The 16,845-nt window shown below is 38.6% G+C and overlaps 1 protein-coding gene across 7 annotated transcripts in view; it reads right to left on the reverse strand.

Moving 5' to 3' along the window:
- The window catches only part of NAA16 (N-alpha-acetyltransferase 16, NatA auxiliary subunit), a 109,421-nt gene that overhangs the window by 6,823 nt on the left and 85,753 nt on the right, over positions 1-16,845 (reverse strand). For 3 of the 7 annotated variants that reach the window (XM_073345785.1, XM_073345806.2, XM_073345796.2), the window contains 7 exons: positions 12,850-12,922; positions 12,439-12,608; positions 11,906-12,058; positions 4,486-4,614; positions 3,651-3,864; positions 1,509-1,702; positions 214-322 (listed from right to left, as the gene is read on the reverse strand). In XM_073345785.1, coding sequence (XP_073201886.1) covers positions 214-322; positions 1,509-1,702; positions 3,651-3,864; positions 4,486-4,614; positions 11,906-12,058; positions 12,439-12,608; positions 12,850-12,922 — 1,042 coding nt within the window. Of the gene's footprint in view, positions 1-213; positions 323-1,508; positions 1,703-3,650; positions 3,865-4,477; positions 4,615-11,905; positions 12,059-12,438; positions 12,609-12,849; positions 12,923-16,845 lie in introns of those variants that run through there. The other 4 variants (XR_012159157.2, XM_073345841.1, XM_073345815.1 and 1 more) reach the window with 3 other exon arrangements.

A 16,845-nucleotide genomic window follows, 5' to 3' on the forward strand; every position in this document is an offset into this window, starting at 1 on the left:
TATTCTTAAGGTCAGTTTTAAGAACAAATTATGTGCTGCCAAAGAAAGGTGACATGGTATACATTAAGTTTTCTGTAATATTTATCCATCAATGCTAGGCATGATGGAAACTCTTGCCTCAGTAAGTTAGTAAACAGACTACAGCTGGGTAAAAATAAGTTGAAGAAGGATTAGAACATTTGGAGAAAAAATTAAAATTTGCATATACTTTACCTTTTCTAAAGTATATTTCAAATGCTAACAGATGTGTCTCTATGTTATCTGCAACAAGATTCTTAAGTGGCATAAGGAACTTAATAGCTTCCTCTAATGGATTTTTGACCTGTTTTAATAGAAGACGAAATTTAGGTTATGTAAAAAGGAGGCATCTATCACATTTTATATATATATATATAAAATCTTTTTAAAAGATTAAGCTTTCTATGAATTTCAACCACCATGCAGTGACAGATTAGCCCTTTTGTTTTTTTGAACAAAAACACAAATAAAAAACCACACACACGCCTGTCCTGGTCCCACTATGCACAGCAAGGAAAAGAGTACTTCAATCACCTATCTGATTTCTAGAGTATTGGCACAAAACAGAAAAATCTTCATTTATACTCAAGAACGCATTACCTATACAGCTTAAGAGATCACATAGCCAACCAGTAAACCATGACAACACCTGTCTGAAGTAAACTGAACCAAGAAACATGTATTTGAATAAACAGTTTACATATCACTGCTGTCTTTTGACCATTTTAAGTTGACCCCCGTTTGACTATAGCTACATGTGGCATTACCGCCACGTATTTCAGATGGGTACCTTCTAACTAATATCATAGTGGTAACAAAAATAACTAATGAACTAATTCATAACTATGAACTAATTCATAATTAAAAAATAGTTTCAGATGTTTACAAACAAATGTACTTAAGTCCTCATGCCAAATTTTGTGGCTGTCAATCACATTTTCCTACTTTTTCCTCTACTCTCTAGCTGTGGAAAAGACCTATATAAACGACAGGGGACACAGCTGTACAGAAGAATAGTGCCTACAAAAATCTGACAATGGCTAGGTAGCTGATGTTCCAAGACCACTGCCTATCATGCTAACCAGCATCGTCTCATTTGTTTCCTGGTGCTCCCTTTGATTCCACCTGCTGTTTTAGACCATGGGATGTGTGTGTGTGTGTGTTTGTTTTAAAAAAACACACAATTATCAACAAAGTGCTATCAAATGCACAAACTAAACATACTGGAGAAAAAGTGAACTACCATTTTTTCTGTAATCTTTTATTTAATTATAGGCGTTATAAAAATGGTCGGCAAATTTGTTTTGTACAAAAATAATTTTTAAATTGATTTGTCCCTTTAAAAGGATTTTTAAATCTCACTTTAAAAGATTTCCAATGTTACAATCTTCCAGAAGTGTGTGGGGATGGGAGTGGGGGAGGGGTGGCCAAAGAGAATATCACAAGATGAACTGCCATAAATTTTACATAACAAGTAACACAATGCTTACTCTCTCCAGTTTTTCAGGAACTAATTCTTCCTTGGGACCACTAGTTTCCTCCTCTTCCTCATCTCGTTTTTTCTTTTGAGTCTTTTGCTGTCGTTCTCTTTCTGCATGCTTTCTCTCCTCTTCAAGTTTAGCTTTCTTCTGTGCTCTTCTCTGCTTGCTCAGCATTTTCTTCAGTTCTTTGGCTGAAAGGTTTTCTATAGATAAAATAAAATAAGTTTAAATTAACATCTGATTTATACAGACTCAGAATTTCAATAATAATCTTGGTTTTTCCTCAAACAATATATGGGCATCTAGACTTTTCATATAGGGAAAGGAGAGATGTATTTGTACAGAAATTTCAAAAAGAAACCTTTCACTTATCAGTAAAATGCACCAATTACTATGTAGTCTAATATTACTGGATATTAGACTTTCAACAGAAAACATTTTGTAATCTTAAATGCCAAGGTTTATATAAATAATATAAAAATGAAAGTCCAGAAACTTAGAAATATTTATTTAAACCATGAGTCAGATGAAGTGTGAAGTTTGGAAATCCTATATTATTATTTGCATCCTGGGACATTATTAGACCACTGTGTACTCATACCGTGTCTTTCATCCAAAGATCTCAGGTGGCCCAACAAAAGCTGGATGACATTTTTCTTGGAGACCAAACTTAAATTCACCTGTTACCCTTAGTTCAATATCATCTTAATGCTCTTGCTAATATCTACTAGAAACCAACTAAAACATTCATATTATACTGGAGTGTTTGTACCCTTCAAGTGCATAGACTTATACTACCTTCTAAAGTAAGTTTAACTGTTATATAGCATAAATAATTTAATGTACAGCTAATGTACTAGGTGCTTCATAAGAACATAAGAGAAGCTTCCACTATAAACAGACAGACAACTTGGTGGAGAAAAGAAAAAGTGACATAAGTGCATTGAGCTGTGCTGTAAAACGTGCATCTTGTTATACATGATGCATTGTAAAAAGAAAAGGAGTACTTGTGGCACCTTAGAGACTAAACAAATTTATTTGAGCATAAGCTTTCGTGAGCTACAGCTCACTTCATCGGATGAAGTGAGCTGTAGCTCACGAAAGCTTATGCTCAAATAAATTTGTTTAGTCTCTAAGGTGCCACAAGTACTCCTTTTCTTTTTGCGGATACAGACTAACACGGCTGCTACTCTGAAACCTGTCATGATGTATTGTGTAATTTATTATACTCTGAAGGGAGGACAAGGATTTATTGGTCTCACATATGTCGATTCTTCCTGTCCTTTAAAAAAATTAAATTATTATCTTTGAATTTCTTCCCCTTGATCAATGCTATCTCAACATTAAGATGCTCTGGATACATGAAATATTCTACTTGCAGCATCACTGGTGCATGGGTGGGAAGTACAATCTTTAGATGCTTTGCAGGCATACTGTGTTTGAAGAACCTCATAACTAATTTACTCGCCGTTACTACCCCCTTAGATCCTTCACATGTACACTTTTGAGAAAATATTTTTCCAAATGAATACCATTTTCAAATTATTTCCCAGATGTATTCACTTGTATTTTGCCAAGTTGAAGCTCAATTTATTTCCTGTACATAATTCTAACATCTCTAGGTCTCTCTGTCTGTTTTCTCCAGGCACAGTGGTAGGTATTTTGCACACAAAATGTATTGTGGTGTTTACCAGTTCTATTAGATTAATAATATATTAACTACATTAGGTCTCACACCAATTACTACAGCAATCCATTGACTACTTTCCCCTAAATTCAATACATGATTGTTTTATCATTACCTCTTCATTTATTATTTTCCTGGTTTAAGATTTATGTAATGGTGTTCATATCTAAAACAAGATGAATTTTTAGAATATATTTTATATACACCAAATGCTTTACTAAATTCAACCGATATCTGTCTTTTTTTCATCTACTAGTTTTGTAGTTTGATAAAAAAAGCTTGTCTGTCATAATATTTATTCTTGACTATTTCTTTTCAGTTACTGATCAAACATTCAGGGACAGAAAATGAAAACTTCTGTATGTTACAATATATAATAATTTTATAACCTGCAATATTATTTAGCTAAGTAAGTTTTAATTTGTGTTATTTACACATGTTGGCCTCCATTACTGCCTAGGTACCTGAATTCACTTCTTGTTCTTTGCTTTCATTGGTTAGAGGATTATCATGTAGTTTCAAGTAGATTTCAATTGCTGATCGAGCAGCCTTGAAATAAAAGGCATGTTTTCTGAGAACATCTTCCAATCTCAAAAGGTCTACGTAGGCCCGAAGAGTCATCTTTCTCATGCAGTATGTGTGGAAGTCAAACTGATCATCTGTAATCTCAAAAAAATGCTAAAAAAACAAAAACCAAGATCACACTTAAATCCTTTCACCAATTTTCTGTTCATTATCATTTAGATACAAAGTGGAGTAACAAGTAGCATTATTTGCAACCCCGACATATCTAACACAGAAAATAAGAGACAACCATTTATTGTCAAAATGTAGGTAAGAGAAATCCTCCCTCCATCTCTTCTAAAAGCAAGCTAACTTAATTTACCCAAAAAACAAACGCTGCCCGCCCCCGTTGATGTGAACAGCAATTTGTATTGTTCCGAGTCCATCAGAAAATACTATACCATTTTATTTTGTTTTTAAACAATATATACATTTTTGAACAGGTAGAAGAGAGATGGCACAAAGCAATGTAAGAATAGTTTTAGATAACGTGTCAAAAGGATTTATGGTTATTGGACTTTTCATTTACCTTTTTTTAATAATAGTTACATTAACAAAGAACAAGATCTGTTATCCATTAAGTTAACACTCAGATTATACAGCATTTTTAAAAACTGCAGTATCCAGAGTTTTAAATGTGAAGAATGCCATGCTGAACTGATTGAGGCAACCAATATTTACACTGCATTATGAAAAAATTTATATAGGAACAGACCAAATTTTTTACCTACTTACCCTTTCCACTTCATGACATTTTTTCAAAGCATCACCACACTTCCCTAGTCTCTGATAAGCTGAAGCGCATTCAGTCTGGAACCACATACACTGCATCTCATTTAGATTTTCCATAGCAGATGTCCCTTCCTAAAATGAAGATATTCATAACTGGTGAAACCAATAATTTATCAACTGCTGTATACCCTTTTCCTCACACATGACTTTTGTTACTAAACAACCATTCACTCATCTATAAACACACTTGCAATACAATAAAAAATAGCGATAACTGCAAAACCTCTCTTATTGAATAGTTATTGACATTCTGAAAAGAAAAAAAATCACTCCTGCTCAAACTGATCCTTCTTCCAGCCTCCTTGTTTCTTTAAGTTGTACTTCTGCAAAGCCACATGGGCACAGATTAATATGCTTGAAAAAATCTCAATATTTTTTGAAGATAAATTCAAACAAGAAAAGAGACAATTCCCTCTTCTAAGATTAAGAGGCAGTGAAATATCAGACTCATTTTTATGAGAATCTAAGTTTCTGAAGGATTCGTTTATTCTTTTTTGCCTGAATCAGAGGAAGCACCTGCTAGTTTAAAACCAACAGGTATATTTACTGGTTTGTTGCTAGTACCTCTACCGATCCCAAACAAAGTTTTATACTCTGGATTTGGAATTAAAAATAAATAAAAATTGAGGAGTGTAGGATTTTTTTTTAATATAAATTTCAAGATTTTAGATCAATAAAAACTACTGAATAAACTGGAAGGCACGTTCTGCATAAACTATCAAAATAATAACATACAAGAAACCAAGTTTGCCACCAAATTATCAAAACACTTAAGAGGAAAGGAAAACACTACTAAATAATCTAATTCTGACATATGAATTATTTAACACTTAAATGTATCTTTGTCTTAATTCTGTATCAAAAACTATAGATAGACTGCATTACTACATCTAAAGAAAATACAATTGTTCCATTAATACGTGAAAATATAAATGTCAGCTGATAAAAATAAACATCTAGATCAAAACTTTCATAGATGATACAACAGAAGAGTCAACAAAGACTTCCATTGATATTCTAAGAAAACAAAGACATCTTATTTTCCACAGTACAAAAAACTTTATACAAAAACTAAATGGCACACGAAATCAAACCAGATCCTCCCTCACCTGCACTTAGTGAAAAAGTTCTCTGCTTATAGGAATCACCAGACTACACTGTGGATTTCTACAGTTTCTGGAAACTGACAAGCAGTGAGCACCTTAGGTAGAAGAATGGTATTTCTGAAGTGCTGCTTAAATTTCTGGAATTATACAAACGGTTTTGCAGTGAGGACCTTAGTTTTTACACTCACGTGAATGCAGACATCGTGGACTTTATAAGCAGGGGGCTACAAGTTAAGTTTTCAGGAGTGCATAAAAGTGGCTTAGGAGGCTAAATCCCATTTTCAAGTTAAATCAATGGGAATTAGGTGCTTAGGATTTTCAAAAGCACCTAAATAGTAACAGATGTCTATCTGCATTGTTAGGTGCCAAAATAGCTTTGAAAAACTGGCCCTTAGTTGCCTAAGGCTATGTTTACACTACAAAATTAGGTCGAATTTATAGAAGTTGGTTTTGTAGAAAGCGTTTTTATACAGTCGATTGTGAGAGTCCCCACACAAGTGCATTAGTCGGCATTTAGTTGGCGGAGTGCGTCCACAGTACCGAGGCAACCGTCAACTTCTGGAGCGTTACACTGTGGGTAGCTATCCTACAGTTCCCGCAGTCTCCGCCGCCCATTTGAATTCTGGGTAGAAATCCCAATGCCTGATGGGGCAAAAACATTGTTGCGGGTGGTTCTGGGTACATATCGTCAGGCACCCCTTTCCCGCCCTCTCTCTGTGAAAGCAACGGCAGACAATCGTTCCGTGCCTTTTTTCCTGGGTTACCCATGCAGACGCCATACTACCCCAAGCATGGAGCCCACTCAGCTCACCGTACGTCTCCTGGGTGCTGGCAGACGCGGTAATGCATTGCTACATAGCAGCAGCTCATTGCCTTTTGGCAGCAGACAGTGCAGTATGACTGGTAGCCATCGTCGCCATACTCCGGGTGCTCTTTTAGCTGACCTCGGTGAGGTCAGTCAGGGGTGCCTGGGCAAACATGGGAGTGACTCAGCCAGGTCATTTCCCTTTTAAGTTTCGTCCCATAGTGATTCAGTCCTGCCGGCAGTCCTACTGCACCATCTTCTAATAAGCAGCCAGGAGACGACGATGACCAGCAGTCATACTGCCCCGTATGCTGCCAGCAAGATGTATAAAGATAGATGAAGTGGATCAAAACAAGAAATAGACCAGATTTGTTTTGTATTCATAGAATCATAGAATACCAGGGTTGGAAGGGACCCCAGAAGGTCATCTAGTCCAACCCCCTGCTCGAAGCAGGACCAATTCCCAGTTAAATCATCCCAGCCAGGGCTTTGTCAAGCCTGACCTTAAAAACCTTTCTAAGGAAGGAGATTCTACCACCTCCCTAGGTAACGCATTCCAGTGTTTCACCACCCTCGTAGTGAAAAAGTTTTTCCTAAATGTATTCATTTTATCCTCCCTCTCTCTGTGAAATCAATGGCCTGCTAAACCCAGGGTTCTGAGTTCTATCCTTGATGGGACCACTCTGTTTCTCCTTGATGCAAAGCCACCCCCTTTGTTGATTTTAATTCCCTGTAAGCCAACCCTGTAAGCCAGAGCAAAGGCAGACAATCGTTTCGCGCCTTTTTTTTCAGCGCAGACGCCATAGCACTGGGAACATGGAGTCCGCTCAGATCACTGTGGCAATTATGAGCACTATAAACACCGCGCACATTATCCATAAAGATATGCAGAACTGTAACCTGCAAGAAAAGTGAAACCAGGTGAGGAGAAGGCGACTGCAGTGTGGTGACGAGACTGATGAGGACATGGACATAGAGTTCTCACAAAGTACAGGCTCCTGCAATGTGCACATCATGGTGTCAATTGGGCAGGTTCATGGCATGGAACGCCGATTCTGGGCCCGGGAAACAAGCACAGAGTGGTGGTACCACATAGTGTTGCGGGTCTGGGACGATTCCCAGTGGCTGCGAAACTTTCGCATGCGTAAGGGCACTTTCATGGAACTTTGTGACTTGCTTTCCCCTACCCTGAAGCGCAAGAATACCAAGATGAGAGCAGCCCTCACAGTTTACAAGCGAGTGGCAACAGCCCTGTGGAAGCTTGCAACGCCAGACAGCTACCGGTCAGTCGGGAATCAATTTGGAGAGGGCAAATCTACTGTGGGGGCTGCTGTGATGAAAGTAGCCAATGCTATCACTGAGCTGCTGATATCAAGGGTAGTGACTCGGAGAAATGTGCAGGTCATAGTGGATGGCTTTGCTGCAATGGTGGGGCGATAGACGGAACCCATATCCCTATCTTGGCACTGGAGCACCAAAGCAGTGAGTACATAAACCGCAAGGGGTACTTTTCAATGGTGCTGTAAGCACTAGTGGATCACAAGGGACGTTTCACCAACATCAACGTGGGATGGCTGGGAAAGGTACAAGACGCTCGCATCTTCAGGAACTCTGGTCTGTTTCAATGGCTGCAGCAAGGGACTTTATTCCCAGACCAGTAAATAACCGTTGGGGATGTTGAAATGCCAACAGTTATCCTTGGGGACCCAGCCTACCCCTTAATGCCATGGCTCATGAAGCCGTACACAGGCACCCTGGACAGTAGTAAAGAGCTGTTCAACTATAGGCTGAGCAAGTGCAGAATAGTGGTAGAATGTGCATTTGGGCGTTTAAAAGCGCGCTGGCGCAGTTTACTGACTATTAGACCTCAGCTTTCAGAGTAGCAGCCGTGTTAGTCTGTATTCGCAAAAAGAAAAGGAGTACTTGTGGCACTTTAGAGACTAACGAAATTTGTTAGTCTCTAAAGTGCCACAAGTACTCCTTTTCTTTTTAGACCTCAGCGAAACCAATATTCCCATTGTTATTAGTGCTTGCTGTGTGCGCCACAATATCTGTGAGAGTAAGGGGGAGATGTTTATGGCGGGGTGGAAGGTTGACGCAAATCGCCTGGCTGCTGATTACGCGCATCCAGACACCAGGGTGATTAGCAGAGTACAGGAGGGCGCAGTGCGCATCAGAGAAGCTTTGAAAACCAGTTTCAGAAATGACCAGACTACAGTGTGAAAGTTATGTTTGTTTCTCCTTGATGGAAACCTCCCTCGCCCCCCAGGTTCACTCTACTTTCCTGTAAGCTGAGCACCCTCCCCTCCCCCCTTCGATCACTGCTTGCAGAGGCAATAAAGTCATTGTTGCGTCACATTCATGCATTCTTTATTAATTCATCACACAAACAGGGGGATAACTGCCAAGGTAGCCCAGGAGGGGTGGTGGAGGAGGGAGGGACGAGGCCACACAGCACTTTAAAACTTATTGAATGCCAGCCTTCTGTTGCTTGGGCAATCCTTTGGGGTGGAGTGGCTGTAGGCCCCCCCACCGCGTTCTTGGGCGTCTGGGTGAGGATGCTATGGAACTTGGGGTGGGGGGTAGTTGGTTACACAGGGGCTGTAGCAGCAGTCTGTGCTCCTGCTGCCTTTTCTGCAGCTCAACCATATGCTGGAGCATATGAGTTTAATCCTCCAGCAGCCTGAGCATTGACTCCTGCCTTCTTTCAGCAAGCTGATGCCACCTAACATCTTCAGCCCACCACCTCTCCTCATGGTCATATTGTGTTTTCTTGCACTCTGAGATTGTCTGCCTCCATGTATTTTGCTGTGCTCTGTCAGTGTGGGAGGACAGCCTGAGGTCAGAACATTTAATCGCGAATGCGTTTTTTTCGCCTTCTTATCTTTGCTAGCCTCTGGGAAGGAGAAACATATGCAGCTGGTGGAGGAAAAAAAGGGAAAGTAGTAGTTAAAGAGACATTTTATAGAACAATGGGTAGACTCTTTCACAGTAAATCCTGCTGTTAACATTACAAAGCACATGTGCTTTCATTACAAGGTCACATTGTGCCTCTTATTGAGGATATGCCGGTTTGGTGTGAGAGATCACTCACGCAGGGCCGGGCAGCAGAATTCGGCTTGCAGGCAGCCATGGTAAGCCGCAGTCTTTTGGCTTCTTTAATCTTCATAACATGTGGGAATGGTTTCAAACAGCAGCACCCTCATTTCCCATATGAAGTAGCCATTGGGTTGGCCATTTAAAATGGGTTGGCAATTTAAAAGGAGGGGCTGCAGCTTCCAGGTTCACATGCAGCGGAAACCCAACTAACCCTGATTTCTGTTCAGCCACAAACAGCCCAGCAGGAACGGGCACCTCTGAATGTCTGCTTACTAAAACAACCATATTTCAACCAGGTGACCATGAATGATATCACTCTCCTGAGGGTAACACAGAGAGATAAAGAACGGATGTTGTTTGAATGCCAGCAAACACCGGGACCATACGCTGCAATGCTTTGTTCTGCAGTGATTCTCGACTAAGTGCTACTGGCCTGGCGTGGGAAAGTGTCCTACCATGGAGGACAGAATAAGGCTGCCCTCCCCAGACACCTTTTGCAAAGGCTTTAGGAGTACATCCAGGAGAGCTTTATGGAGGTGTCCCTGGAGGATTTCCGCTCCATTCCCAGACTTTCTCCAGTAGCTGTACTGACCATGAATGCCAAGGCAAATTAATTGTTAAACACGCTTGCTTTTAAACCATGTATAAATATTTACAAAAGGTACACTCACCAGAGGTCCCTTCTCCACCTTCAGGGTCCAGGAGCCCACCTTGGATAGGTTCGGGGGGTACCGAGTCCAGTGATAAACAGATCCTGGCTGTTGGGGAAACCAGTTTCTCCGCTTCCTTGCTGTGAGCTATTATCTTCCTCGCCCCCAAAACCCGCTTCCGTGTTGCCTCCCACTCCTTGGACGGTGTCAAAGCACAGGGTTGAGGTAGTGGTGGCTGCACCCCCTAGAATGGCATACAGCTCATCATAGAAGCAGCATGTCTGGGGCTCTGAACCAGAGCGGCTGTTTGCCTCTCTGGTTTTTTGGTAGGCTTGCCTGAGCTCCTTAATTTTCACGCGGCACTGCTGTGGGTCCCTGTTATAGCCCCTGTCCTTCATGCCACTGGAGATTTTTTTCAAATATTTTGGCATTTAGTCTTTTCGAACAGAGTTCTGCCAGCATGGATTCGTCTCCCCATACAGTGATCAGATCCTGTACCTCCCATTCGGTCCATTCTGGAGCTCTTCGGCGATTCTGGGACTGCATGGTCTCCTGCGATGATGAGCTCTGCATGGTGACCTGTGCAGGTGAGCTCACCACGCTGGCCAAACAGGAAATGAGATTCAAAAGTTCGTGGGCCTTTTCCTGTATACCTGGCCAGTGCATCTGAGTTGAGAGCGCTGTCCAGAGCGGTCACAACTGAGCACACTGGGATAGCTCCTGGAGGCCAAAACCATTGAATTGCATCCACAGTACCCCAAATTCGACCCGGCAAGGCCAATTTCAGCGCTAATCCCCTCGTCGGGGGTGAGTAAAGAAATCGATTTTAAGAGCTGTTTAAGTTGAAAAAAGGGCTTCGTCACGTGGATGGACGCAGGGTTAAATCGAGAGAACTCTGCTAAATTCAACCTAAACTCGTAGTGTAGACCAGGCTTAAGTCTTATTGAAATGACTTGGATTCAGCATGAACAATTTGAAATGCAGATTTGTTCTTAAACCATTAGTCCAAGTTACATAGCTTGACAATGACAATTTTCCAAGACATGACAGCTATCAAGTGTGTTCCACAAAGGGACTTACTCCTGTATGCGTGGCAATGCATTAATGTTTCATTAATTTGTGCTGGACATGGCCCACCTTGATTACCATGCACATTGTAGGGAGAGTGGTCACTTTGGATGAGCTATTACCAGCAGGAGAGTGAGTTTGTGTGGGGGAGTGGAGGGTGAGAAAACCTGGATTTGTGCTGGAAATGGCCCAACTTGATGATCACTTTAGATAAGCTATTACCAGCAGGACAGTGGGGTGGGAGGAGGTATTGTTTCATGATCTCTGTGTGTATATAAAGTCTGCTGCAGTTTCCACGGTATGCATCCGATGAAGTGAGCTGTAGCTCACGAAAGCTCATGCTCAAATAAATTGGTTAGTCTCTAAGGTGCCACAAGTACTCCTTTTCTTTTTGTGAATGTTTCTGGAGTAACATCTGTGCTACATCATAGTCTACTAGAAAATTAGTTATTACTAATATTAAGTTATAATTACACAGGCAAACATACCCTAACAATGGACAAATATCTCTAATGGGTAGATTTCTGCTATCACTCAAATCAGTTACTCTGGCAGAGATGCGGTATCAGATAATTACATCCAACTGATCCAACTGAAAATACTACCAACCCCCTCTTTAAAACAATATTTCCTACCCTTGTAAACTTGGAACACATCTCTTCTGCATCTTTCACCATATTTGCTCGGAGCATATATTTTGCACATTTGGAGTTGATGAATCTATCTGCTGTATCCAAAGACTGTGCTTCATCCATCCATTTGGCAGCTTCCTTGAGATTACCTACATGCTGTTATGGAAAAAAAAAGTGAGTTATATTTCATTCTTAAATAAATTTTTGACTAAATATAGACATTTTATAGCTATTAGTACTTTGGCACCAGGATTTATAAGCACCGTAGAAATGTTAAAGGTAGATTTTAGTCTTTTTTTCCTGTGGACTATCCAAAGTGACCACTCATTGTAAGTTACGATGCTTTACTCCATAGTATAAACAAACTGGAAAGCGTGTTTACATTTTCTGATTGACAGAACAGAGTGTCAAATAAAAAACAGAGCAAATGATCATGCCCCAAACCAGAAAATCACATTATCAAATCTTATGAAAATTTCAACTGAGTAAAGGACCTCTCAGCCTAAAATTAGACATATTTAATTCAACTTTTTTACCTTGTAAATTTTTGCTTTTAAATAGAACAGTTCTATTAATGTTGGAGTGCTTGCAATTGCAGCATTAATGTATTCCAAGGCCAATGAACACTGGCCAAGTTTGTCAAAGTGCTGTGCCAGGAAATAACGAACCCAAAGTAGTGTCGTTGGGGGCTCCTTCTCTCCATTTTCTGTAACAAAACAGATATAAAATTACAGTGGCCAATAAGGTTGAAGACTTCATTTGGGGAAAAACACAAAAAAAAACTTGATAAATTGAGCAATATTTGCTAAATTGTTTTCATTTGCAAAAAGGTAGAGATATAACTATTCTCTGGCAAAAGGCAGCAGCACTCCAACAATTATTGATAACTGTCAATACAGGGATTAGTAACTGAAATGTAATTTTAATACCTGTCCATTGAAACTTACCATATGGACTAAAAAAGTCACAGGTTTTCAGAGAGGCTTCGTAACCAGTAATAAGTTCTTGAATTATTTCTACCTATATATGGAAAAATATAAATTTAAACGTTTGCCTTAAAATACTATAAATGTTGGAAATAGGCTCATGTTAACATTTTTACAGTTATATCACATCACCTAAAAATACAGTGAAGCAGTGTTTAAGGAACTACACTAAAATAAACAGATACTTAACTGGGGAAAATACTGGATGGATCATATGTGTATTCTAGAAACTACAATTTCTGTTCCATCACTTTCACAAGATATTTTGTGTTCATCCATGGTAGCTGTTCTACATTTTTTTCCCCACTCTATATTCTTGAAAATTAGCAATCAAAACTCAATTAAATGTATTTGATTTGTCACCCCCTCCCAAGTGTTGCTTAGTAAATATTTTAGGTACTTCGATTTTTGAATGCCCAGCTTGAGACAACTTGAAGAGGGTTGGTTTCTGAAGAGGGCTGCAAGTATGCTTCTCATAAGGATGAAGGGTGGAAAGGGGTCTCTGGCTGAGTCCCTGTGAAATGACTACATGAACGCTGCTGGCATTTTAATTGAGTTATTAATGATGCTAGGGCAGTTAGAACCTTGGCTATATGACTTAGATTTTTAAATCTAAATAAAGAGGCCTGATTTTTGATGCTCAGCACTTGCTGAAAACCAGGCCCCTTAAATGTCTAAAGTTGGTCACCCAAAAGTTCAGGCACCTGAAATCAATAGTCTCTTTTGAAAATTTAGCCTACAATCCGAAATTTGCATTGTACAATCTTGACACAAACACACTCTCTGTAAAGAGTTATGTGTAATATCATAAGAACCAACTGATTTTATTCTAGAGCAGATGACTTGGTAGTGCAATACATCTGTTCCTGAACGCTTTAGAATTCTTTTAGTACAATTCACTGTTTTGTAGCTAGGTTAACGGAGATTAAAAGTTGCCTTTCAAGTCTAGCAAATATCCAACTTCTCAAGGGAACAAGACTAGAAATTAAGATGAACAGGAACAATTATAATATGTGTACAAAATACAGTACATGCTCAAATGCATTTAAAATCTGGGTTGAGCATGGTGCATATGGGAGGGGACAACTCTATGGACCTGTTACATAAATGCATTAGCTTTTCACCACTTACAGATGTAAGTTAAAATCTGGATTGTTACACACAGAATGTGTTTGGTGATCACAATCTTCTCTATATAAAACAAAATAATTACGAAGTTAAAAGAAGAAATGATGGAAAAACCCTGCAAAATTAGCAAGATTTAAATCTAATGAAATATGCAACATTTTGAAAACATACTTTTAAAAGTATGAGAACTACAACACAAAAACTAAAGGTCACTCTAGAAGACTAAGTGAAGTGGTCAGAAGGGCTTATCTTAAGTAAACACACTTTAATGTGTCAGGAAATACCAAGTCTCATTTTTCAAAGTAAATTATTTCACATTGGATCTGTTAAATGCCATGAAGCCATTGTGAACTCTTCAAAAGGGGTTATATTTATGAATGGGCATAAAAAGAGTTTTGAAAAAAATCTCAACAGAAGTCATGTTTTTGATAAAAAATAAAATAAATATCGTAGCACTTACATATTAGCCCTTTCCCCCTCCCCCCCCCACAGACCTAAATTTTAACAAAGGAGAAAAAGTGCTGAAGAGCCACATAGGCAAGCAGACAAAGGAGAGAAACATATCTGATATTGCTCTCAGACCTACCTGCTTCCATTTGTTGAAAGGACCTTTAAAGGGCCAGTAGAAAACCTCTTATACAACCCTTTTCTTTTTTTAAGAGAATATTAAAATACTGAAAATACTAGTTTCCCCTTAAGCAGCAAGCTTAAGGTATATAGCTACACTACACAAAACAGAACAAGCCACCTTTCCTTAGTGCTTTTCATTACTCATCTGAAGCGCTCCCAGACTTTAAATTCTTCTCATTTAACTACTGAAAAAATCAGATAATTTTTGTTGTGGTCAAGAAGCTTTACTAGCTTGAGAGTTATTTATGTCAAGAGGAATTAAATCTTCATACTGACTTCAGAAATACCAAACATGCTTTAGGAACCAATTTGAGCATTGTCTGGTTCCTAAAGTGACACAGATTCTACTAAATTGCACTCGCTCTTTAACAGGATGCTAAATTCTTCCCCATTCAGTATTGTATACTGAGTTCTGTTTCTATAAAACAAGTATAATGGAAATTTAATTCTGAAAAACAATCTAAATGATAAATTTGCAAGAGTAATATTTGAAGAACTCAGTGGAAACAACTGCAAAAAAGAAGTTACTCTGTAAATCAGGTATTTTATAGATGTTATTCCAAAGATTCTTTAGATGAAAATAAGTGTAACCTTTGTTTGCTATGAGTATACATTCACTGGGAATCCATTTTTCCTTCTCTCTCACACACTTTGACCATTTTTATTTCATCTCTTACAGCAACACTAATAATTTAGAAAAATATATCTAAACATATTTCCAACTCAATACTCATTTTGACATTTACATAATATATCATCTTAAGATTTTGTAATGGGCTTTCAGATTTAATAAGTTAATGCAATTTTCAATTTGGCGTACTTGCTACTTCAAGGCAAAGTTAATGTCCTGCAAATGTGATTCATCTTTACTCAGTCCAAGTCCTCAAATATGACCATGTTACCTACAGTTTAGATGCAAATGTTCATCTCTTTGACACAGTTGTGCTCCTCAGACAAAAGGTTACAGAAGCAGGCCACCATGACTTAAAACTCAGGCTTCACTGGGATAATTGTGGAGCCAGTTCCAGAACTGAGGACCCTCCAGTGAGAACACCCTTGCCTCTGGTCCCTCAGAGAGATTAAAGGTAAGGGCTCTAGGCAGAAGTACCCTTTCTTCTTTACCGCAACAGGTAGCCTTCTTAGTAATCAGGACTTAGACCAGACAGAGTTACAGGTCAGCGTTTGTACCCTGCATTATATCTGGAAGCATTATCAAGCCAATGCAGGCTTTTGACAGGTGTAACGTGCTCCAAACAGCTGCCACAGTTAAGAAAGCAGATTGCCACAGTCTGAACTAATTGTAGATTCAAAAAAAAAAAAAACAACCTTAAGAGTGGATAACTACCTCTCTGGCCTCCAAAGCACCCGCTCTCATGAAACTTATATAGCACGTTTTCACAGGTACTACTCAGTCAAAATATGAGTTGGTTACATTTGAAAATGAAAGCACTGAATTATGAAGCTAAGCAAAACCCAATTATATCCTAAGTAAATTCTGCATTGTTTGTATTTCTCAAATATATATTTTTATCGTACAAACTTAAATGCAAACAACATGTATGCACCTTAAAGTCATAAGTTATTTGTTATAAATGAATAGGTAACGGATTTCCAAAAATTCACACAAATGCATTTTCTTAATTATTTTATTCTTGTACATAAATAGCTCTTCCTGAGTGGAATAGTATTGAAAAATAAACTGTGTTCTCTTAACTAAGAGGTAGCATGGGGGAAATTCATCTTCTTAGTGTGATAACTCGTCAGTTTGACAGACAATAATATTTTTAAATAAATCCTTTCAGAGACAAGCACAAAAACTATCCAATTCCATTTTTAGAGATTGCTATGACATGTTAAAATATTGATAAAACGATCTGCTGAATACTGAGTTAATTACATCTTGTATTACAGCAGTTAGTCAAAATACATTACATCATGCTAAACACTCAAGATGGTTAACTAAATCAAATTAAATGACTAATATATTAAAGTAAAATTATTCAATATTTTACTTTATGAAATTGTAAACAAGAGCAAACAGAAGAAAAACTGAATATAGTTTTTAAAATGTTACCATACTGTATAACTTAGCATTTCATTTTGTTAACTACTTAAACAATACTAGTTTATCAGTCATGACCACCAGTTTTAAGTAATACCTTTTCAATTTTTTACAGCAAATAAAACCTCAATAAGTAT

The sequence above is a fragment of the Lepidochelys kempii genome, chromosome 1 (assembly GCF_965140285.1).
Source record: "Lepidochelys kempii isolate rLepKem1 chromosome 1, rLepKem1.hap1, whole genome shotgun sequence".
NCBI lineage: Eukaryota > Metazoa > Chordata > Testudines > Cheloniidae > Lepidochelys > Lepidochelys kempii.